Below are 18,423 nucleotides of genomic sequence, written 5' to 3' on the forward strand. Positions count from 1 at the left end.
AACTTACATTTTATAGGTCTACTTTATAAACCTTACCTAAGTCTTACTTACATTCTATAGATCTATTATTATTTTATTTACAACTAACGTGGACATTTCTTATTTACTTCTTATACTACCTTAGCAAATATATCTAACTTAGCAAACACCTAAAGATTTACTTCTTCTATAGAAAACTCTATAGGACTACCTTAGCAAATATACTTATTTCTTATCATTCTATAGGACTACCTAACTCTAAATTCCTTCCTGCACTATATTACTACATTCTACCTTCCTTATTTTTTATAGATAGGAGAGAGAGGAGAGAGAGAGACAGAGAGACAGAGAGAGATCCTATGTAGAGAGAAATCTAACGCTGCAGCCTCTCGGCATTTCACTGCCTACCCTATACACCCAAGAATAAAATACCATTGCCTTCATCTTTCAATTCCTTATCGGCATGCCTACACTTGCAACACCCCCTTCAATCCTTTGCCAAGCCCTAGGGTTATTATTTTTTCTTTTTTACCTTTTCTTCATCTTTGTTCAGGCGCCATCTGTGGGAGACCTGCCCCCATACTTATTTACCTCAGATACTCTTGAGGAACAAGGAATAAGAGACTTAAGTTAGAAACAGAAAACACAGGATAGACTCGGATGGGCCTGGATCCTTATCCACCAGCCCAGAACTTTATTTCAAAGGTCTGTTTATAACAATGCCAAGGGGTGGAGCAAAAGATCTCTCTCTTGGTAGTTACAGTCACCTGGTACCCAGGCTCATGGCCCAATCAACCTCTTATGCAGTTCTGCTGGGTACAGCCACTAGGAAACCTAGTGGTCTCCAATGATAATGTGTCCAAATACCTTGAGTTGACCCTATTCTTTCCTCTAGACCAGAGTGCTTCTCACCTGTGGGTCGTGACCCCCCTTGGGAGTCGCATATCCGATATTCCTGCACATCAGTAATGTTATGATTCATAATAGTAGCAAAATTACAGTTATGAAGTAGCAACGAAATAATTTTATGGTTGGGGTTTCCACATCATGAAGAACTGTATTAAAGGGTCTCAGCATTAGGAAGGTTGAGGACCACTGGTCTATACTGTACTACCTCTGCAATAAAGGGTTATGAATATTTACTATAACAGCAAGATCTCTGATATGCTTGAGGAAGACTTTTAAGTAATCTCATCAAAGAAATTTCTTGGTTTAGTCTGCTCATATTGGTAAAACAAATGAGTAGACAAAGTCATACAGTGTTTTGTATTTATTTTTAATGGCAGAGAACAGGGAATGGAGTTGGAACAGTTCATAGCCATCTGTTTGGGAAACTGACAGTATGAGTTTGAGTTGAAAGTAGCTGTTAAAATTTGTTGTTTGCAAGATTAGGAGTTAAGTGTGGCTTGTCGGTCCAATGTGGGATGTGCTCCTCACTCAGCTTTCGTGGCTTTCAGTGTTAAGATGTAGGGAAGATGCCCCTAACCTCCTCCTTCCTAGTCTGCAGTATCAAACATGTCTACTCAATTATATTATTGGGGCAACCTTGTAACCTTTTCCAATATTTAGATGAGTATTTTCAGTGTCCTTTATCTTCCACATCATCCAGAATTCAGATAGAAAAACAAACAAAATGGAGCAACTTGATTCTTTCATGGTAAATTTTGGATCTTGTTTTTGAACAGCACTTAAATATTCAAGCAAAAAATTTTTTCACTGTTGATTTAATTTTGAAATTGTAAATAGGAAAGGACTTCTCTGGCTCCATGACATTCACACAAGCAAACTCACAGAGAAGTGCTTTTTGAGTTATTTATTTTGTAAAGATTTATTTATTTTTGTGTGTATGGGTATTTTGTCTACATCTCTTGTGTACCATGTGTATGCTGCCTGTGGATGGCATGAATCTCCTGGCACTGGCATTCCAGATAGTCTGAGGTACCTTGTAGGTGCTGAGGTCCTTCTCTTAACTGTTGGGAAATCACTCCAGAACCCCTAATTAAAAACAAAAATCTATCTATCTATCTATCTATCTATCTATCATCTATCTATCTATCTATCTATCTATCTATCTATCTATCTATCTATCTATCTATATCTATGGTGTTTGCCTGAATGTATGTCTGCACTGTGTGCAAGGCTGGTGCTAAGAAGGACAGAGGAGGGTGCTGGGTCCTCTGGACAGTAAGTTACAGATGGTTCTGAGCTACCTTATTGTCAGCTGGGATTTGAACCTGGGTCCCTTGGAAGAGCAACCAGTGCTCTTAGCTGCTGAGCCATCTCCCTGGGAAATACTTTTTAAGAAAGTTATCAGTGTGTTTCACCTCTGTGTTTAACCAAAAGTTGATTTCTTTAGATTACATGCCTGTTTTTGAAAATGTAACTAAATTGAAAATAAATATGGCTAGTAAAAAATTTAAAAACATTTCAGATTTTCAGAAGGGAAATGGCTCTTTATATTATTAGTGCAGAAGTAAGAAAGTTGACAACAGTTAGAGGTAACTAAAGAAGGCTTAATTAATTACAAATGTTTTGTCTGGTCCATAATAAAATAATTCTGTAGACATCCATTTTAAAGTGCCTGAGAAATGAATGTTGTTGTTGCTGCTTTCACATCATGTGCTGAAATTTCCTATTAGGTTATTTCTTTGCCCCAATGAAATTACTCCTTAAAAACTGTTTTAGATCTACTATGTCATCTGGGTCTTACAGATGTCTTATTTGCTTTAAATAGTGAAGTATATCAGTGTGTGAAGGCACTGTTAAATATTTGTCAATTTATGTGGCATTTATTCCTGAATTCCTTTGTACTGTGTTCTTAAGGCTGCAGCTCAGTGATGAAACTGAGTCCGCAGTGGATAAAGTCGTGGATCTGGAGCTCAAATAGAGCTTTAACATCTGGACTGCTTCAGTCCTCTGCTCAGTTAATGGTGGTAAAAACAGGACCTGCCTCAGAAGTTGCACATTAACTGGGACACAGTTAGTGCTCAATAACTATTTCTGTGTTGCTGGTACTAACTGTGCTGCATTTCTAAAAACAAAAACAGCAAAGATGAAAACCAACAGGCTGGAGGCTGGAAGGATGGCTGTCCTCAGTGTTGTGTCGTGCTATTACTTAGCCTGTGAGTAGTACTGTTTGTGTCCTAAATCAATTAGAAAAAGCTCTTCCAGTCTTTACAGTCATTTATTTCATAACCTAGTTTGCGGGTAGGCCCAAATGGAAAAAGATAGCAAGTAGAATTTTCAACTTTCATTTTTCTTCTACCCAGTCTTGTCCTCTCTCTGTTTGCCACCAACACCAAGGACACTCTGTGGTGGGTTTTATCTTACCAGTATGAATCTACTCATGGAAGCAGTTGTGCTGACCACACACCACCGTGTTCTGAGCACACCACCATGCCATTACATGCAAACTAAGAAGTTTGGAATTGTTTTCAAGGTATACTGGATTGACAGTAGAGTCTTGTACATGTTGAGCAAGTGTTCTATCATTGAGCTGTATCTCTAGCCCTTTTTATATGTATTTTTTATTTTGAGACAGGGTCTCACAGAGTTACTCTCATTCAGTGACCCAGGCAGGTCTTAAATTGTGATTCTCCTGTCTCAGTCTCCTGAGGAGACCTGTGCCACTAGGACTGGTTGAAGTCTGGGATTTATCGCATGTGTTATAAGGGACTAAAGGACATGTAGGTCATGCTAACATGGTCAGAGTGTGGCCTGAAAATTAATCTGTGAGTGAAAGGTAAATGAACTGAGAGACCGTTGAAGCCACTCTTACCTTGAGATAGCCAGGATGGAAACTCAGTTGTGACCATAGTATTGTGGGGCATTTATTAAGGCAACTCCACATAGTTAAAAAGGAGGTTTATTTTGGGGTAACTTACAGCCAGTAAAGGGGTTGGTTACAGGATCCAGAAGAGATGAGGTGCAGTCCAGTGGTGTTCTCTGGAGAACTCTGCTCAGTCTACCATCCAGCATCCAGGAGCACAAGGGACCAAGAGACCCAGCACATCCAGATCTTGGGTCTTAAGGGCTCCCATCTCGGCCTCGCCCCAGGGGCAGGTCATAGGTAGGCGTGGCAGTTACAGAAGCCTCACTAGGTGTCCTTCCTAAAGAACCTAAATCTAATACTTAATATGTTCTAGCTAAGATACAAGAAGATTGTAACTATAACTGTTAGTCTTCAATCCCATCAAAGACCTGAGAAGGAATATAATAATACCTGAGAAATGGGAGAAGGATGCAAGCAACTTTTGGGAATCTTGCAAGAGTATGCAGAGACAGCTGGCAGCCTGGACAGTCACCTAGCATTTTTGGTGCATTCAGGTTGGCTACAGGCCTAGAGAATCTGTCAGACCATTTTACTGTCAGGCAAGGGCAGTTCTTTGCCCAGTAGGCCGTTTTGTGCCAAGGTGAAGACAGACTTCTCTTTAGTCAAAGGCCATTGTGCAACCCAGACAGGTTTATTAGTTTATTAGCCATTTTAAAGGTAAGGCTGTTGGTACTTATGAGAGTTCAACAGCAGTTGTATTCTGTTTATATACAGCTTGAACAGTTGGTGACTCTTTTTTATAGCATGTTATGATATTATTTCTAGGAGTATAGGAATTTTAATCTGGGTATTCTTCTGTAACAGATCTCGGCCTCAAAGATTCACTGCTACATTTGCTACATATGGCTTCAGCCTTCCTCGCTGTCCTTCTGGCTCTATGCATTCAACCCATCTCGGACCCTGTTTTATCTGAAATAGGGTTCCAACCCCTAGAAATTGGACATCTACCTCTTGAAGAGGCCAATTTGGATGTCATGATTTTGGTGTAATTATAGTCACATCTGTACCTATGTCTACCAGGCCGTCCAGAACAATGCCATTATTTGAATTCTGAGCTTTGGTCTTTGTTCATTTATGGAAGTCTGCCAAAACATTCATTTTATTGTTTTCTTTGGAATTTTGGATTAATCTATCAAAGCTGTTCTATTATCTAGTGTAGTATTGTTCTTTATATTAGGCATTGGTTTAATTGTCCTGGAGAAGAATTTCCTATACAGTGGCTGGGAAGTGTTTGGACCATGTTTGATTTGGCCTTTCCCCTTTCCTCAGCCAAGAGGCGGGTGTGTGTGGTTGAGTGGCCTGAGCTCCGTGCATAGAGAGCTCCAGGCAGCAAGGATGATGGCTGGCAGCTGTGGTTCCAAAACCCTCTCAGCGCCTCTGCAGCCCCAGGAGCAGGTACCCTCAGAGCAGGTACCCTTGGGGAGCCAGCTGCGGGCATCTACTTTAGCCAGGCAGCCTCTGAGCAGCTTCCGTGAGACGGTGGAAGCCTTAGGCTCAGGTGGGAGCCAGCGGCAGGGGCGCCGGGAGGTGGGGGGCTTTTCAATGGTCTCGGGGCTAAGCTTGCCAGGGGAGCTGGGTCTACACTCAGCTGCTCCCTTGAGTGGGGAATGGAACCAGACTTACAGCAGAGGTGCTCCTTGGCCGTACAGAACTTGGCAGGCGGGTGCACATGCTGGCAAGCTGGGGAGGAGGAAGGAAGGGAAGGGAGGGAGCAGTACCGGGTGGTTATGGGGTGGTTGTGAGCTGAACGGGTAAGCGCTTGGTCCCCAGGAGGGGTGGGAATTTTAAAAGAGGCAGGGAAGAAAACTGCGAAGTGTGGAAAGCGTGTGGAAAGCATGCCACAGCAGCCACAGAAGAGGCTGAGGGAGGAGGCCACCCAGGTGTTGGAGTTTGCCCCACATGAGCGCCAGATAATGGGGGATTTATTAAGGCAACTCCACATAGTTAAAAAGGAGGTTTATTTTGGGGTAACTTACAGCCAGTAAAGGGGTTGGTTACAGGATCCAGAAGAGGTGAGGTGTAGTCCAGTGGTGTTCTCTGGAGAACTCTGCTCAGTCTACCATCCAGCATCCAGGAGCACAAGGGACCAAGAGACCCAGCACATCCAGATCTTGGGTCTTAAGGGCTCCCATCTTGGCCTCGCCCCAGGGGCAGGTCATAGGTAGGCGTGGCAGTTACCAGAAGCCTCACTAGGGGTACTACTTTCGGGTCAGAGCTGGAACAACTACCTACTACACCATAGCTACAGAAGATTATGATAATAAAGTGGGGCTAGTTATGAATAAGATGCTTTTCTGTGAGGAGCAGGTGGAGCCTGAGACCCTGTACAGAGATACCAGAGTACATCTCCATGTGGGTGTGCCTATTTTAATCTGCTCTACTGAAATACCATCCTACTGTGGCTATCTCCACACCTACCCTACCCCTCATACGTAGACTTGAATTTGAATACATTGAATATAAATGTATTTTCTTTCTCTTTTTAAAGTTATTGAATTATTTTTTCTTTGTAAAATTTTTGATGACTTTGAAATGGATTTGAAAGAATGCCAATTCCTATATGAAGAATCTAGAACTTAAAAGTTACAATATTGCTATTTTTCTTGCCCCATGTCTTAGTTACTTCCCTTTTGCTGTGATAATCTACCCTGACATCCCAACTTGATGGAGAAGTTGTGCATGGTGGTGGGGAAGGCCTGCGGCAGGAACATCCATCCGCAGTCAGGAAGCAGAGGATGATGAATGCTCTGCCTTGTTCTCTGTGTCTTACACTCTGTTGCCTTTACTTCTAATCTGTAGAAATCACATAGTTCTGCTGAATCTGGGTATTTTGTCTCTTGTGAAACTTTCCTGCAAGATAAAATGTGTTGTTTTCTGATCTCCATTTTGGTCTTTTATTTCATTTATCATATGCTTATTCATAGTTGAGTATGGTCTTTGTCTCTAAATGCATGAACAAATATGCATGAGCCCATAGCCTACTTCTGTAGTCTCTAGGGTAGTAGTCAGTATTTGTCAACTGAACAGACAGTATTGTACCTGGGTAGCAGGATCCCTCAACCTTGGATTCCTTAGGTCTTCTCTTGACAGAAGCGGGAAGAGGACTGTCAACAGCTCATGTTGATTGGCTCTTTTGTCTGATTTTGAAATCCCTTGGAATACTTGGAAATTCCAGGGGCTTACATAATCTCTGTATCAGAACACTGGCTTAAGGGAGGCATTTAGTTTCAAATACAAGAGTTGTAAAAGTAAGAGAAGAACTTTCTGTGAACACTTAGTATGTCAACGAAATACTAGTTGGCTCACAGAGTTGTCTGTCTGTGATCATGTGTCTGTGTCTTGTCATAGATGTGGTACTGGGAGAGAGGTGTCAACAAAAGGAAAAGAATTTCTCAATATAAAATAATGATTTTTTTTTTAGAGAAATTACTCAGATAGTTTTCTTTAAAAAGTTATTGTGCTCCTTCCTTTTAAGAAGTTAGTAAAACTACAAACAAGCTTATTTGTATTTTCCTGATTGTATTAATTGGACTAAAGATAAATGTTTTGTACTTCTCATAATTTGCTTTTGTTGCAGGATCCTCATGCAGAAGAATTTGAAGACAAAGAGTGGACATTTGTCATTGAGAATGTAAGTTAATGACACATACTCAATGCTCTTTCACCTCACTATAGTATTAAAGTACATGAGCAGTTTGGTGATGGGAGAAATGTTACTTTATGAAAACTTCCTAGGGAATTTGTAGGTTTTAGAAGTTCTTATCAATAACAATTGATTATAAAATGTTTATGACAGAACTGTAAAAGTCTTTAATGACAAACTACACACACGCACACACACACACACACACACACACACACACACACACACACACACACACACGATCTGTATTCTGTTTGGGACCTGAGGGCAAGGTCATTTACTTATCTTTTTTTTTTTTTTACATTTTATTTTATTTTTTATTTTGCATGCCAACCACATGCAAGTTCCCCCTTCCTCCCCTTCTCCTCCTCCCTTCTAAATCTCCCCCCTTCCCCCCCCCCCCTCAATCCACTCCTCATAGGGGGTCAGACCTCCCTTGGGTAAAAGAAAATAGTGTCTGTTTTTAAAGCTCTTTTACTGATCAAAACTTAATGGAGGGCTGGGGATGTGGGGCCAAGTGGAGCATTACCTGGTGTGTGGAGGGCCAGGGTCAGTGCCCAAACAGAGCACCAGTCTAATGGAACCTGAGCCTGGTGGTGCAGTTCTGTAGTCCCAGCACCTGGGAGGTGAGGTAGAAGGACCAGGTTTGAAGTCAGCCTTGGCTTCATAGCAAGCACACGGCCAGCCTGGGCTGCGTGCTAAGACTCTGGTGAGAAGAGCAAGGTCTGAGGATAGCCAAGAACTAGAGCTCTTCTCAGCCCGTGGAAGACCTTGGGTTCTGATTTCTAATATCAGGGGTAGAAACAAAAATGAAATTTAGATGTTTGATAAGATAACTTGAGAAAAACAAAAATGAACAAATACAGGAGGTGGGTACCAGCCTTCAGTAAAGATGGTGACATCAGCAACAGTGCTCACTAGGAATGCCATGATAGAAAATAACAAAGGTAAATTTGTTAGGATTGTATTTTGTTGGCTTTACCTGTCTTTATAGCAGCATTTTGTTTAGTTCTTATTTGTGAAAAGATGGCTGTGAGGGGCTGGAAAGACATCTTACTGGTTGAGAGCACTTACTGTGCATTGTGAGGTCCTGAGTTCAGATCCCATCACCCATGGACAAGAAGGGTGAGGCCTGCATAGCATCTGCAGCTCCAGCACCAGGCGGTCAGAGGCAGGAGGAAGCTGGGGTTGCTGGCTGCTAGCCAAGCTGAAAAGATAAATGGAAAAGCACAACATCCAGATTCAGGGAGAGACCCTGCCACAAAAAACCAGGCTGACAGTGGCAGAGGGAGACTCCTGGCACTTCTCCTGCCCTCTATGCCTGTTCACAGGTGTGCTTGCCTCTTTTTATTCACTGTGCACAGTAAACACAGACACACACACATAGAATTAGAAAAGCTGTTTCTAAAACACACACAGGCACAATTAGAAAAACAGTTTCCAAAACACACGCACGAACACACACACATGTACACACATACACGTACACATACGCATATGCATACACACACAAAGAATTAGAAAAGCAGTTTCTAAAACACAGGCTTGAGTACACACACACAACTAATTACGAGTTTTGTTCTATTTTTACTACTATAATGTGTTTATTTTTAAAAGATTAAAGGAAAAAGGTCAGTTGTGTGTACATTATCAGATACACAGTTACTAGACTTTAGAAGTCTTGTGAAATTGCCATACTCTTAATGCTTAAGAAAGAGCATAAATGAGATACATTATGACTGAAACATTTTTAATCCATTACTTCATGAGAATACACTATTTTGTTTGCATGTGATGTGTGTGTCTGCATGGTCATGTGTGTGGGTGCATGTGTGTATGTCGATTCATGTGCACATGTATGCGTGTGTGTGTGTGTGTGTGTGTGTGTGTGTGTGTGTGTGTGTGTGTGTGTAGGCCAGAGGTTGGTGTTGGATGTCTTCAACCACTCCCTATGCTATATTTTGAGTCAGGGTCTCTCTCTTGAACTTAGAGTTCACAGATTGAGCGAGTCTCTGTAGCCAGCTTGCTCAGAACCTCTGCCTCTGCTTCTGAGTGCTGGGATTCTATGTGCGCATTCACTTGGGTGCTGCAGATCAGAACCACAGTCTGTGCTGGAGCAGCAGAAGCTTTATCTACTGAACCATCTTGTGAGCCCATGAATGTTCTATTTTAACTACTCTAAAGGAGGACAACCATCATAAATTATGAACCACCTAATGCCAAGGAATGTTGTGTAAAACTAAACCTGGAGCAAAACAGGGCAAGTGCTGTATGCACTCACCGGCAAGATGGATTAGAATTAAGCAGATCTTCTGATTCAGTTTTCAAGATGGCTTTAAGTAGATTTTGAGAATTGTTTTCTTTTTCTTCTTTACCTATGCAGATGTTTTAACTATCCAAGTGTGTTAACTCTTTTCACAGGCTCTGGAAAGTCCAGGTCCATTTTATGAAACACTAACAGGGACACTTGTTGGTTAAGTAACTAACACAGGAAACCCTTTATTCTGCTTACCTCTGTAACCACTATGGCATTATTTTGTTGTGGCAAAATAGCTTCCCAATGCATCACTATTGAAGGAGTCAGCGGATCAATGATTATGGTTAAACCAGTGAACCATTCAGGTCCTACTGAAGTTCCATCTTAAGAGAAGAATTACATTAGTGGCATCCTGTAGCCGTATTGAAGGAAATGGCAGAAGTTAGGAACACCACACTGTCACAGGTGACCTCTTTTGGGCAATGGCTACTTCATTTACGTGGGTCATCTTATTTTCCAGCGTCCTTTTGAAACAACTGTTTGTTTGGTTTCGTTTCCAAAACAGGGTTTCTCTGTGTAGCCCTGGCTGTCCTGGAACTCTCTCTGTAGACCAGGCTGGCCTTGAACTCATATGCCGACCTCTCCCTCCTGAGTGCTGGGATTAAAGACGTGTGCCACCATTACCCGGGTAAAACCACTGTTTTTGAAGTGTGCCTGTGCCACTGTGGTTGGTAGGCTGGTTTCGGACACTCCTACCCAATTGTGCTTTTGTAAATGAGTTTTTGAACCTCTCTAAGGTTCATAAGTGGGCTTGAACTTCTTTAAGGCCTTACATGCTGTTGGTCTGTTAGTGTAATTATATAACTAGGCACTTCATAGACAGTGAAATAGTGTGAGATGATATTAAACTTTAGCAAGAATTTGTAAAAGTGGTTAAAGCCTGGTGGTGGTGGTGCATAAGGCTTTAATCAGGAGACAGAGGCAGATGGAGGCCAGCCTGGTCTACAGAGCCAGTCCCAGGACAGCCAGGGCTACACAGAGAAACTTACGTCTCTCTTCGAGATCATTTTAGAGGGATTCTACTGTAAACATGTATTAACCAAGCCAATCTCGTGGGCTCTGTCTGCATAATCAACTAGGAGATTAAATGCCTGATATTAGACATTTTCTTTTAAACCAAAGTCAATACATTTGCTTAATATTATCTAATGAGGTTTTTTTTAAACATTGAAATTAACACATGAACCAGGATTCATCTACTTGTCGAGTAGTAAGTATTCATGGAGCATGTAGTGCATTGCACTGTCCAGGCCTGGAACTAAAGTGGCCTGTAAATCAGGTAGAAGATATCTTTCTCAACCATTCATTCCTCTAAAGTGGAGGGAAAGAATAAAACTTAGTGAAACATGGTGTGATCAAAAGAAACAGATGTTAAACATAAATATATAGTATGCTAATGAGTCTTACACTTTAGAGGTCTCCAAAAAGAATTGGAGTATTCTTATCAATTAATTAAATTGTATTTTAATAAGAAAGCTGATAAAATAAGTTTTGTAAGATGGTGGGAAAATGTAGCAAGGCTGTATCAATCTTTTCCTGAGTTACAGCTCCCCTTAGTGGTGAGTGGTAGAATTGACTCGACTGGAGAAAAGGCTACTCCTGTAGATAAATTATCGAGAAGCATGTTACAATATAATGTACAAGCTTACATCTTAAATTGTGTCAACATTTCATATAAAAGATGTAGTGAAGGAAAGTACTAAAGTCTCTTGTAAAATATGGATTTTGTTTGCAAGTCAGTTAATACGTTTTCTTGATTCTGAAAGGTAATATCAGAAAAAGAAGCTAAAAGTTCCTTGAATTTGAAGGCATTTGGAATTGGCTTTGAGAGGTCTCAGAGGAGCAACAGCAAAAGCGGTTTCTCTTTTGTTGTTGTTGCTTTCAGGCCTTTGAAACAGTTTGTTAGTCTGAATCTTGGTGGACTCACGGCAATCCTCCGTCCTCATCTCTCTGCATGCTGAAATTACAGGCATAGGCCACCATTCCTGGCTGTCAGAGTAAACTTTTACTAGATATTAAATATCCCAGTAAGATGAAGAAGTCTCAAATCTATCACTCTTACAAGTCCATTGGGTACTTACACTGTACCAAGTGCCGTGTGGAATACTTTATACACACTCCTCATTTCTCATTGCAACAAACTGTGAATCAGACATGTAACTCTAAAAAAATACTGATGCACAGAGAGGTTGAAGAACCTGCTAAAAGTTATATACTTAACAAGTTAGGGTTTAATTCTGTCTCATTTTTCTCCATGGCCTTTTCCTTAATGCCTAATTCAGTGACTGCCTCCCTACGTGACAAAAGTGAAAAATAGTTTCGGGGTGGGAGTGGTAGGTAGTTCATTCGGTAGTGTGCTTGCTGTATGAACACCAGGCTCTGGGACCCAAGCTTGGATCCCCAGGAGCAGTGTTAAAAGTCGGATGGGCAGCATGTGCCTGGTGCTGGGTAGGTAGAGACAAGCCGCTCTCCAGAGGTCTCTGGACAGTCTGCCTGGCCTAATTGATGAGCCCTGGATTTCAACGAGAGACCGACCTTGTCTCAGGAAACAAGGCTGAGAATGACCGAGGAAGATGCTGGTTGACCTGGCCGCCACACACATGTACACGTGTGCACACCATCCACACTTCTGTGCGTGCACACTGAAATAAGTGGAGATTGTAGAATCACAGAGGAGTTTTTAACTGGCCATCTTTAGCAATCGATTTGTGAGGAAACCTATTTATTAGATTAATAAAGGTAGTCTTTTATACTTGTATTAGATTCAAAAGTTATTTGGACTAATGACTTGGCTGCTATGAGACATTGTGAAATAGTTTTAGGATTTATTACTCATCAAAATTCATTTTCCTTGAGGTAAGCTTTTTATATGTAAATTGAGATTAATTTTTATTTCTGGTCACAAAATTTTCCCAATTTTGCCTGTCTGAGTTTTCTTGAGAGTGGAAAGCTACTTATATACAAACCAAAGCTTTACGGCCAGTCTACCACTGACAAGCTGGGGCGGTAGACAAATGATTTCATTTTATTGTTGTTGTTGTTTCGAGACAGGGTTTCTCTGTGTAGCCTTGGCTGTCCTGGAACTCGCTCTGTAGACCAGGCTGGCCTCGAACTCACAGAGATCCGCCTGCTTCTGCCTCCCAAGTGCTGGGATTAAAGGCGTGCGTCATCATACCCAACTTGTGATTTAATCTTTTATAGTGTCTGCATATTCATATATAAAGTGATGGGATTGATATCTACTTTGTAGATTATTGAGGATTAGAAAAAAAGGTTCTAGCCTGCTATGGAAATACACTTTTCTTTATAACTTTCTTTTCTAGAGAGCCTGAAAAAAAAAAACTAGGTCTCTAAATTAATAATTTCAAAATTTAATTTTTCTACTTTTATTTATGCTTTCCATAACTTTCAGGCCTCACCTTTAACCTAAAAATTCGACAAAGAATCTTGTAAACATCTCAAAATATTCTTGTTTCATTAAAATTTTTTACCTTTTGGTTGTAACATCTCTTTACAAATTAAGAAGTGGCTTCTAAAATAAGTGTGCTGAGAACTCATGAGCATCCACACTGTACCAGTATGCTAAGAACACGTGAGCACCCAACACTGTACCAGTGTGCTAAGAACACATGAGCACCCACCACTGTACCGGTGTGCTAACAACACATGAGCACCCACCACTGTACCGGTGTGCTAAGAACACCTCAGCATCCATCACTGTACTGGTGTGCTAAGAACACATGAGCACCCACCACTGTACCGGTGTGCTAAGAACGCATGAACACCCACCACTGTACCGGTGTGCTGAGAACACATGAGCACCCACCACTGTACCGGTGTGCTAAGAACACCTCAGCATCCATCACTGTACTGGTGTGCTAAGAACACATGAGCACCCACCACTGTACCGGTGTGCTAAGAACGCATGAACACCCACCACTGTACCGGTGTGCTGAGAACACATGAGCATTCACCACTGTACCGGTGTGCTGAGAACACATGAGCATTCACCACTGTACCGGTGTGCTGAGAACACATGAGCATTCACCACTGTACTGGTATTTGTGACCATTCACCATGTAAGACACGGATATACTTCAAAACATGAGTTTGAATTGTCTTTATTTTGGATTATGTACAATTCATCTATCTGTTCTTAGTGTAATAAAGAATGCCTAGTGCAATTCAGTGTTTCCATTGTTAATCTACAATTAATATTTTGTCATGGGACTTTATAAAAAGTGTGAAATCACTACAGTTATGTTTGGATACTTGTTTATGTTATAGATTACCCAGCTAAATTCAGAGCTAATATATTTGTACATATGAGTTTTAAGTAGCTAAGTATTTTTATTCTTTTGAGTCACTGGTTTTTGAGAGAACTGAAAAAGGTATATTGATAAACCAATGTAGATTGAATTCATTCATTTAATGTACACTTCCTATGCACCAGACATTTTGTGAATAATATATAGTCAATTAAGACATGCACATGTTTTTCCCTGATACTTTTTTTTCTATGAAATTGAGACTGTCACGTATCTACAGTATCTCCCAGATATAGCTGGAGTGATTATTTTCTTTCTTAGTGACATAAAATAATATGTCAGCTTTAAACCAAGAAAGACTTGTACTTGATGACACCCGATAGCTTGTTCTCAAGCTTACTAATGAGGGTCTAGACAGGGAATTGCGAGAAGATACCACAAAGTGTTACGGAACAATAAAGAAGGGAGAAGCCAGGGAAGATTTCCTGGAGTGAGTGGCTACAGAGTTCAGCTTTTTAGAAGAAGAAAAAAAAAATGAAATTAGGCAAAAGACATTCTAAACAGGGAAGAAGATTCATCAGAGAAAGGGCAAGAGTTCAGAGGGGCAGAGAGTTGGTAGAAAACAAACGCAATGGAGAGAAACTGAGCTCCCTCATTTGTGATCAACAGACATCTACTTTTTAAAAACTATCTACCCAGTGAATTGAATAGTAGGAGAGTAATTAACCAAGTTAATTGTTCTGTGTTTCCTTTGGACATCAGTGGGGGATCAGGAAGTGTTTTCTTGACGCTGTGACCAGTGGGATGAGTAGTTTGGTTCCTTAGTGCCTTTTTTTTTTTCTTTGATTTCAGTTTACTTGATGGTACCTCCTGAAGCTTTTTTAAATGGATTGAATGGAATATTAATTATGGCTTTACTGCAGCCTTGGTTCTGAACACGCACAGTGCCCTGCATGCCATCACACCACACTATGCTATCCAATGCTGTCAGAACACCTCGGCTCAGGTTCAAGACTATTATGTGTTAGGAATTGCAGTGGTCTTTCTGTGTTACAAATTCACTGCCTCTATGGAAGCATAATACATAATTACAGAAAACATATTTTTCTAACATCATTCCTTAGTGTGAAATGTCAGATTAGTATATCTTTGGATTGTTTGGTGCTAGGATATTTTATTTTAAACAACATTGTTTGAGTTTCTGCCTGAGTTTTATTTTTTTAAAAAAAAGTTCAATGAATTTTGCCTTGGAAGTCTGCTCCCAGTAATTTCCAACAATTTCTGAAATGACTCTGTATATATTTTTATCTTTTTGCACTGTGTATTTGTGTGAAGTCATGTTCTCAGCATTAGCAATTATAAACCAAAATATCTCATCAACTTTGAAAAATGTTGAAGATGCTTTACATCCTGCAGTATAAAACATTCGGCCAATTTAATTTTTATTTTATAGGCAAATAAGCATATCAGTCACTTTAGTATTTAAATTTGCTTTCTTCTTTAGTACATGGTAAAATCAAATGTATATCATAGTATTTTTAAAAGAAAATTTTAATTTTTTTCCAATAAATGTTTGGTTGTATACCTAGTTTTATCTACATTCCTGGGGTCATGTAAAATTTTCTTGGAGAAAGGGAAAATGGAAAACAAAAAGTTTACGAAACCCTGTCCCAGCTCAGCTGCCTCACCTGCCTCACTTTGTGTTGCTCTCCTAAACTATGAAAAGTAAATCCCAGACACTAGCTTCTTCGTCTGCTGCTCAAACACGTTCAGCTGAAGTGCCAGCATGTCAGCAGGTGGTCTGTATGTAAGTAAATTTGGGTCGCTGTTGTGAACATGTCTTCCCTTTAGTTGATCTCTGGCCTATTAGACTGAAGGTTCAAAGTTGGCCATTTTGAATCTTGAGAAGTGATCTAGCACCACTGACTGAGCTGGCTGGGGAGTTGGCGTGGGGCTGTTTCTTCTTACTTCTCCGTGGGGGAAAAAAATGGTTGTATTAGAAGCAGCAAAGCTTCCTCTTTAACTATCTCAGTGTAGAATTTCTGCATTTAGAATAGAAATCATGGTTGACACAGGCTTTCTTGGTCTTTTAATGCTGCCAGCTTTACGTTGTACGTGATGGTGTGGTGGGTCACTGCGGATAGATTAGGGAAAACATATCTGGGAATTGTACAGAGCTTTGTGAACCTGCCTACTCTTGTTCTGGTTAAACTTCAGACAAAGCCCATACATGCATTCCCTCCACCCACAGGTTTTTTTTTTTCTGGTGTGTGTGTGTGTGTGTGTGTGTGTGTGTGTGTGTGTGTGTGTGCAGTCACATGTGTGCTCATGCATGTGGAAGTGGAGTTGACGCCAGGTGTCATCTTCTGTCATTGTCCTCCTTACATGTTGAGGCACAGAGTCTTTCATTTGGAACCAGAGCTTGCCAGTTTGTCTAGTTGAGGTAGCTAGCTTGCTTTGCAAAGACTGGGATGATACATGGGCCACCAGCCAAACACCTGGCTTCAAGCTTGAGAGGCAATCACTTACTCATTGAGCACCCCCCTTCTTAAAGATTTTATTATTAATAATTTTTTTAAAACAATTCTTTAACTTTAAAGTTACTTAAAATGTTTGTTATGAATGTTTGTCTATACTTTGTGCCAGCAGGAACCCTAAGATTCTGTGTACCTCCATCTGTAGCTAGAGTTTTTCTGGTCCTGCCTGGCTCACGGTCAGGACAAATCTCTCTCACCCGTCAGTCCCACAGCCGCTCAGACCCAACCAAGTAAACACAGAGACTTATATTGGTTACAAACTGTATGGCCGTGGCAGGCTTCTTGCTAACTGTTCTTATATCTTAAATTAACCCATTTCTATTAATCTATAAATTGCCACGTGGCTTGTAGCTTACCGGTACCTTACATCTTGCTTTTCATGGCAGCGTCTCTCTGCCTCAGCCTTCCACTTCCCAGAATTCTCTTTTCTCCTTGTCCCACCTGTACTTCCTGCCTGGCTACTGGTCAACCAGTGTTTCATTTATTAACCAATCAGAGCAACACATTTAACATACAGAACATCCCACAGCACTTCCTCTTTTTTATTTTTTTAAAAAAAGGAAGGTTTTAACTTTTACATAGTAAAATTACATATAATAAAACAATTATCAAGCAAGAATTACAGTTACAATATCTAGTCTATTTATAATATTTAGTCTATTTGTATTTGGCAGAATTAAAGAAGACATTCTATCCTATATTTGTGAGTCTAAGGTTTCATATCTAACTTATCTTTTATCATAACTAAGGAAATTATAACTATCTAGTCTTCAACTACATCAAAGACCTCAGAAGGATATAATATTACCTGAGAAAGGGGAGAAGGATGCAAGCAACTTTCGGGAGTCTTGAGAGAGTAGACAGAGACAGCTGGCATCCTGGACAGTCATCCAAAGTTTCTCTGTAAAGTTGGGGCATCTGTCTTCAGCCCACAGGCCTAGATTCTCTCAGTCATTTCTCTCTGTGTCCTGTAGAATGTCTGGCAGTTTCCTCTGTGAAGCAGGAACCTGAAGGACCATTTTGCAAAGCAAAGTTCAGTGGCCACCTTCCTATGGGTCCTGCATGTCCAGTCGATACATTTTTTTCAAGCAGTCCAGGCAAGAACAGTTTCTTGCCAAAATGGCTATTTTTGTCAGGAAGAAGATAAACTCCATATAGAGTGTCTTCAATGCCTATCCTCCTCTCTGAAGTAAAATGGAGCAGACATGTCTCATTGTCCAGAAAGTCTAAATTTTTAAAATATTTTAAATGCCATATTCTGTAAGTCTTTGAAGTATTTGAAGATTACCTACCTAATTGAATTATATCTATGTATTCCTAGAAAACTTAACATGACTGTAAGTTTGACTATCATAGAATAATTATTAATCTGTATTTCTTAATTATCTATTACAATCTAAATGAGTTACATAAACATAATACCTCAAACAAGAATAGAAATATATACAGTATAACAAAATTAAGTTTAAACTTGTATCAACAAACTAAAATCCATAGCAATGTAAAACATTTTAAACAAGTTGCTCTTTAAAAGTAGGTTCATTAATCTACCCTTTCATCCTATCATATCTATATCATATCCCCTTTTCTTCTTTAGAAAGAGATCACATTTATAATCAACCTGATTTAAATAAGAATATTGGTTTTTCTCTGTCCCACACCAGAGGGCTCTTCTGATATGGGACAAAAGAATTTTTTAACCTTTTTTTTTTTTTTTAAAGCAATATGTTTGGGTTTAGAGAAGGAGTGAGCCAATTCCATCTTCAAAGCCAGCTTGGTATATTTGGAATTTGGGCGTAGCTTCTCTTACTACTTTCTGTTGCAGGGGGGCACTGTATCTTATGGGG

At 40.2% G+C, this 18,423-nt stretch overlaps 1 protein-coding gene across 13 annotated transcripts in view; it reads left to right on the forward strand.

Annotated features, from left to right (window-relative positions):
* The window catches only part of Ehbp1 (EH domain binding protein 1), a 275,408-nt gene that overhangs the window by 42,673 nt on the left and 214,312 nt on the right, over positions 1-18,423 (forward strand). For 12 of the 13 annotated variants that reach the window (XM_059275363.1, XM_059275366.1, XM_059275368.1 and 9 more), the window contains exon 4: positions 7,389-7,442. In XM_059275363.1, coding sequence (XP_059131346.1) covers positions 7,389-7,442 — 54 coding nt within the window. Of the gene's footprint in view, positions 1-3,298; positions 3,419-7,388; positions 7,443-18,423 lie in introns of those variants that run through there. The other variant, XM_059275362.1, reaches the window with a different exon arrangement.

This window comes from Peromyscus eremicus, chromosome 10 (assembly GCF_949786415.1).
Source record: "Peromyscus eremicus chromosome 10, PerEre_H2_v1, whole genome shotgun sequence".
Lineage (NCBI taxonomy): Eukaryota > Metazoa > Chordata > Mammalia > Rodentia > Cricetidae > Peromyscus > Peromyscus eremicus.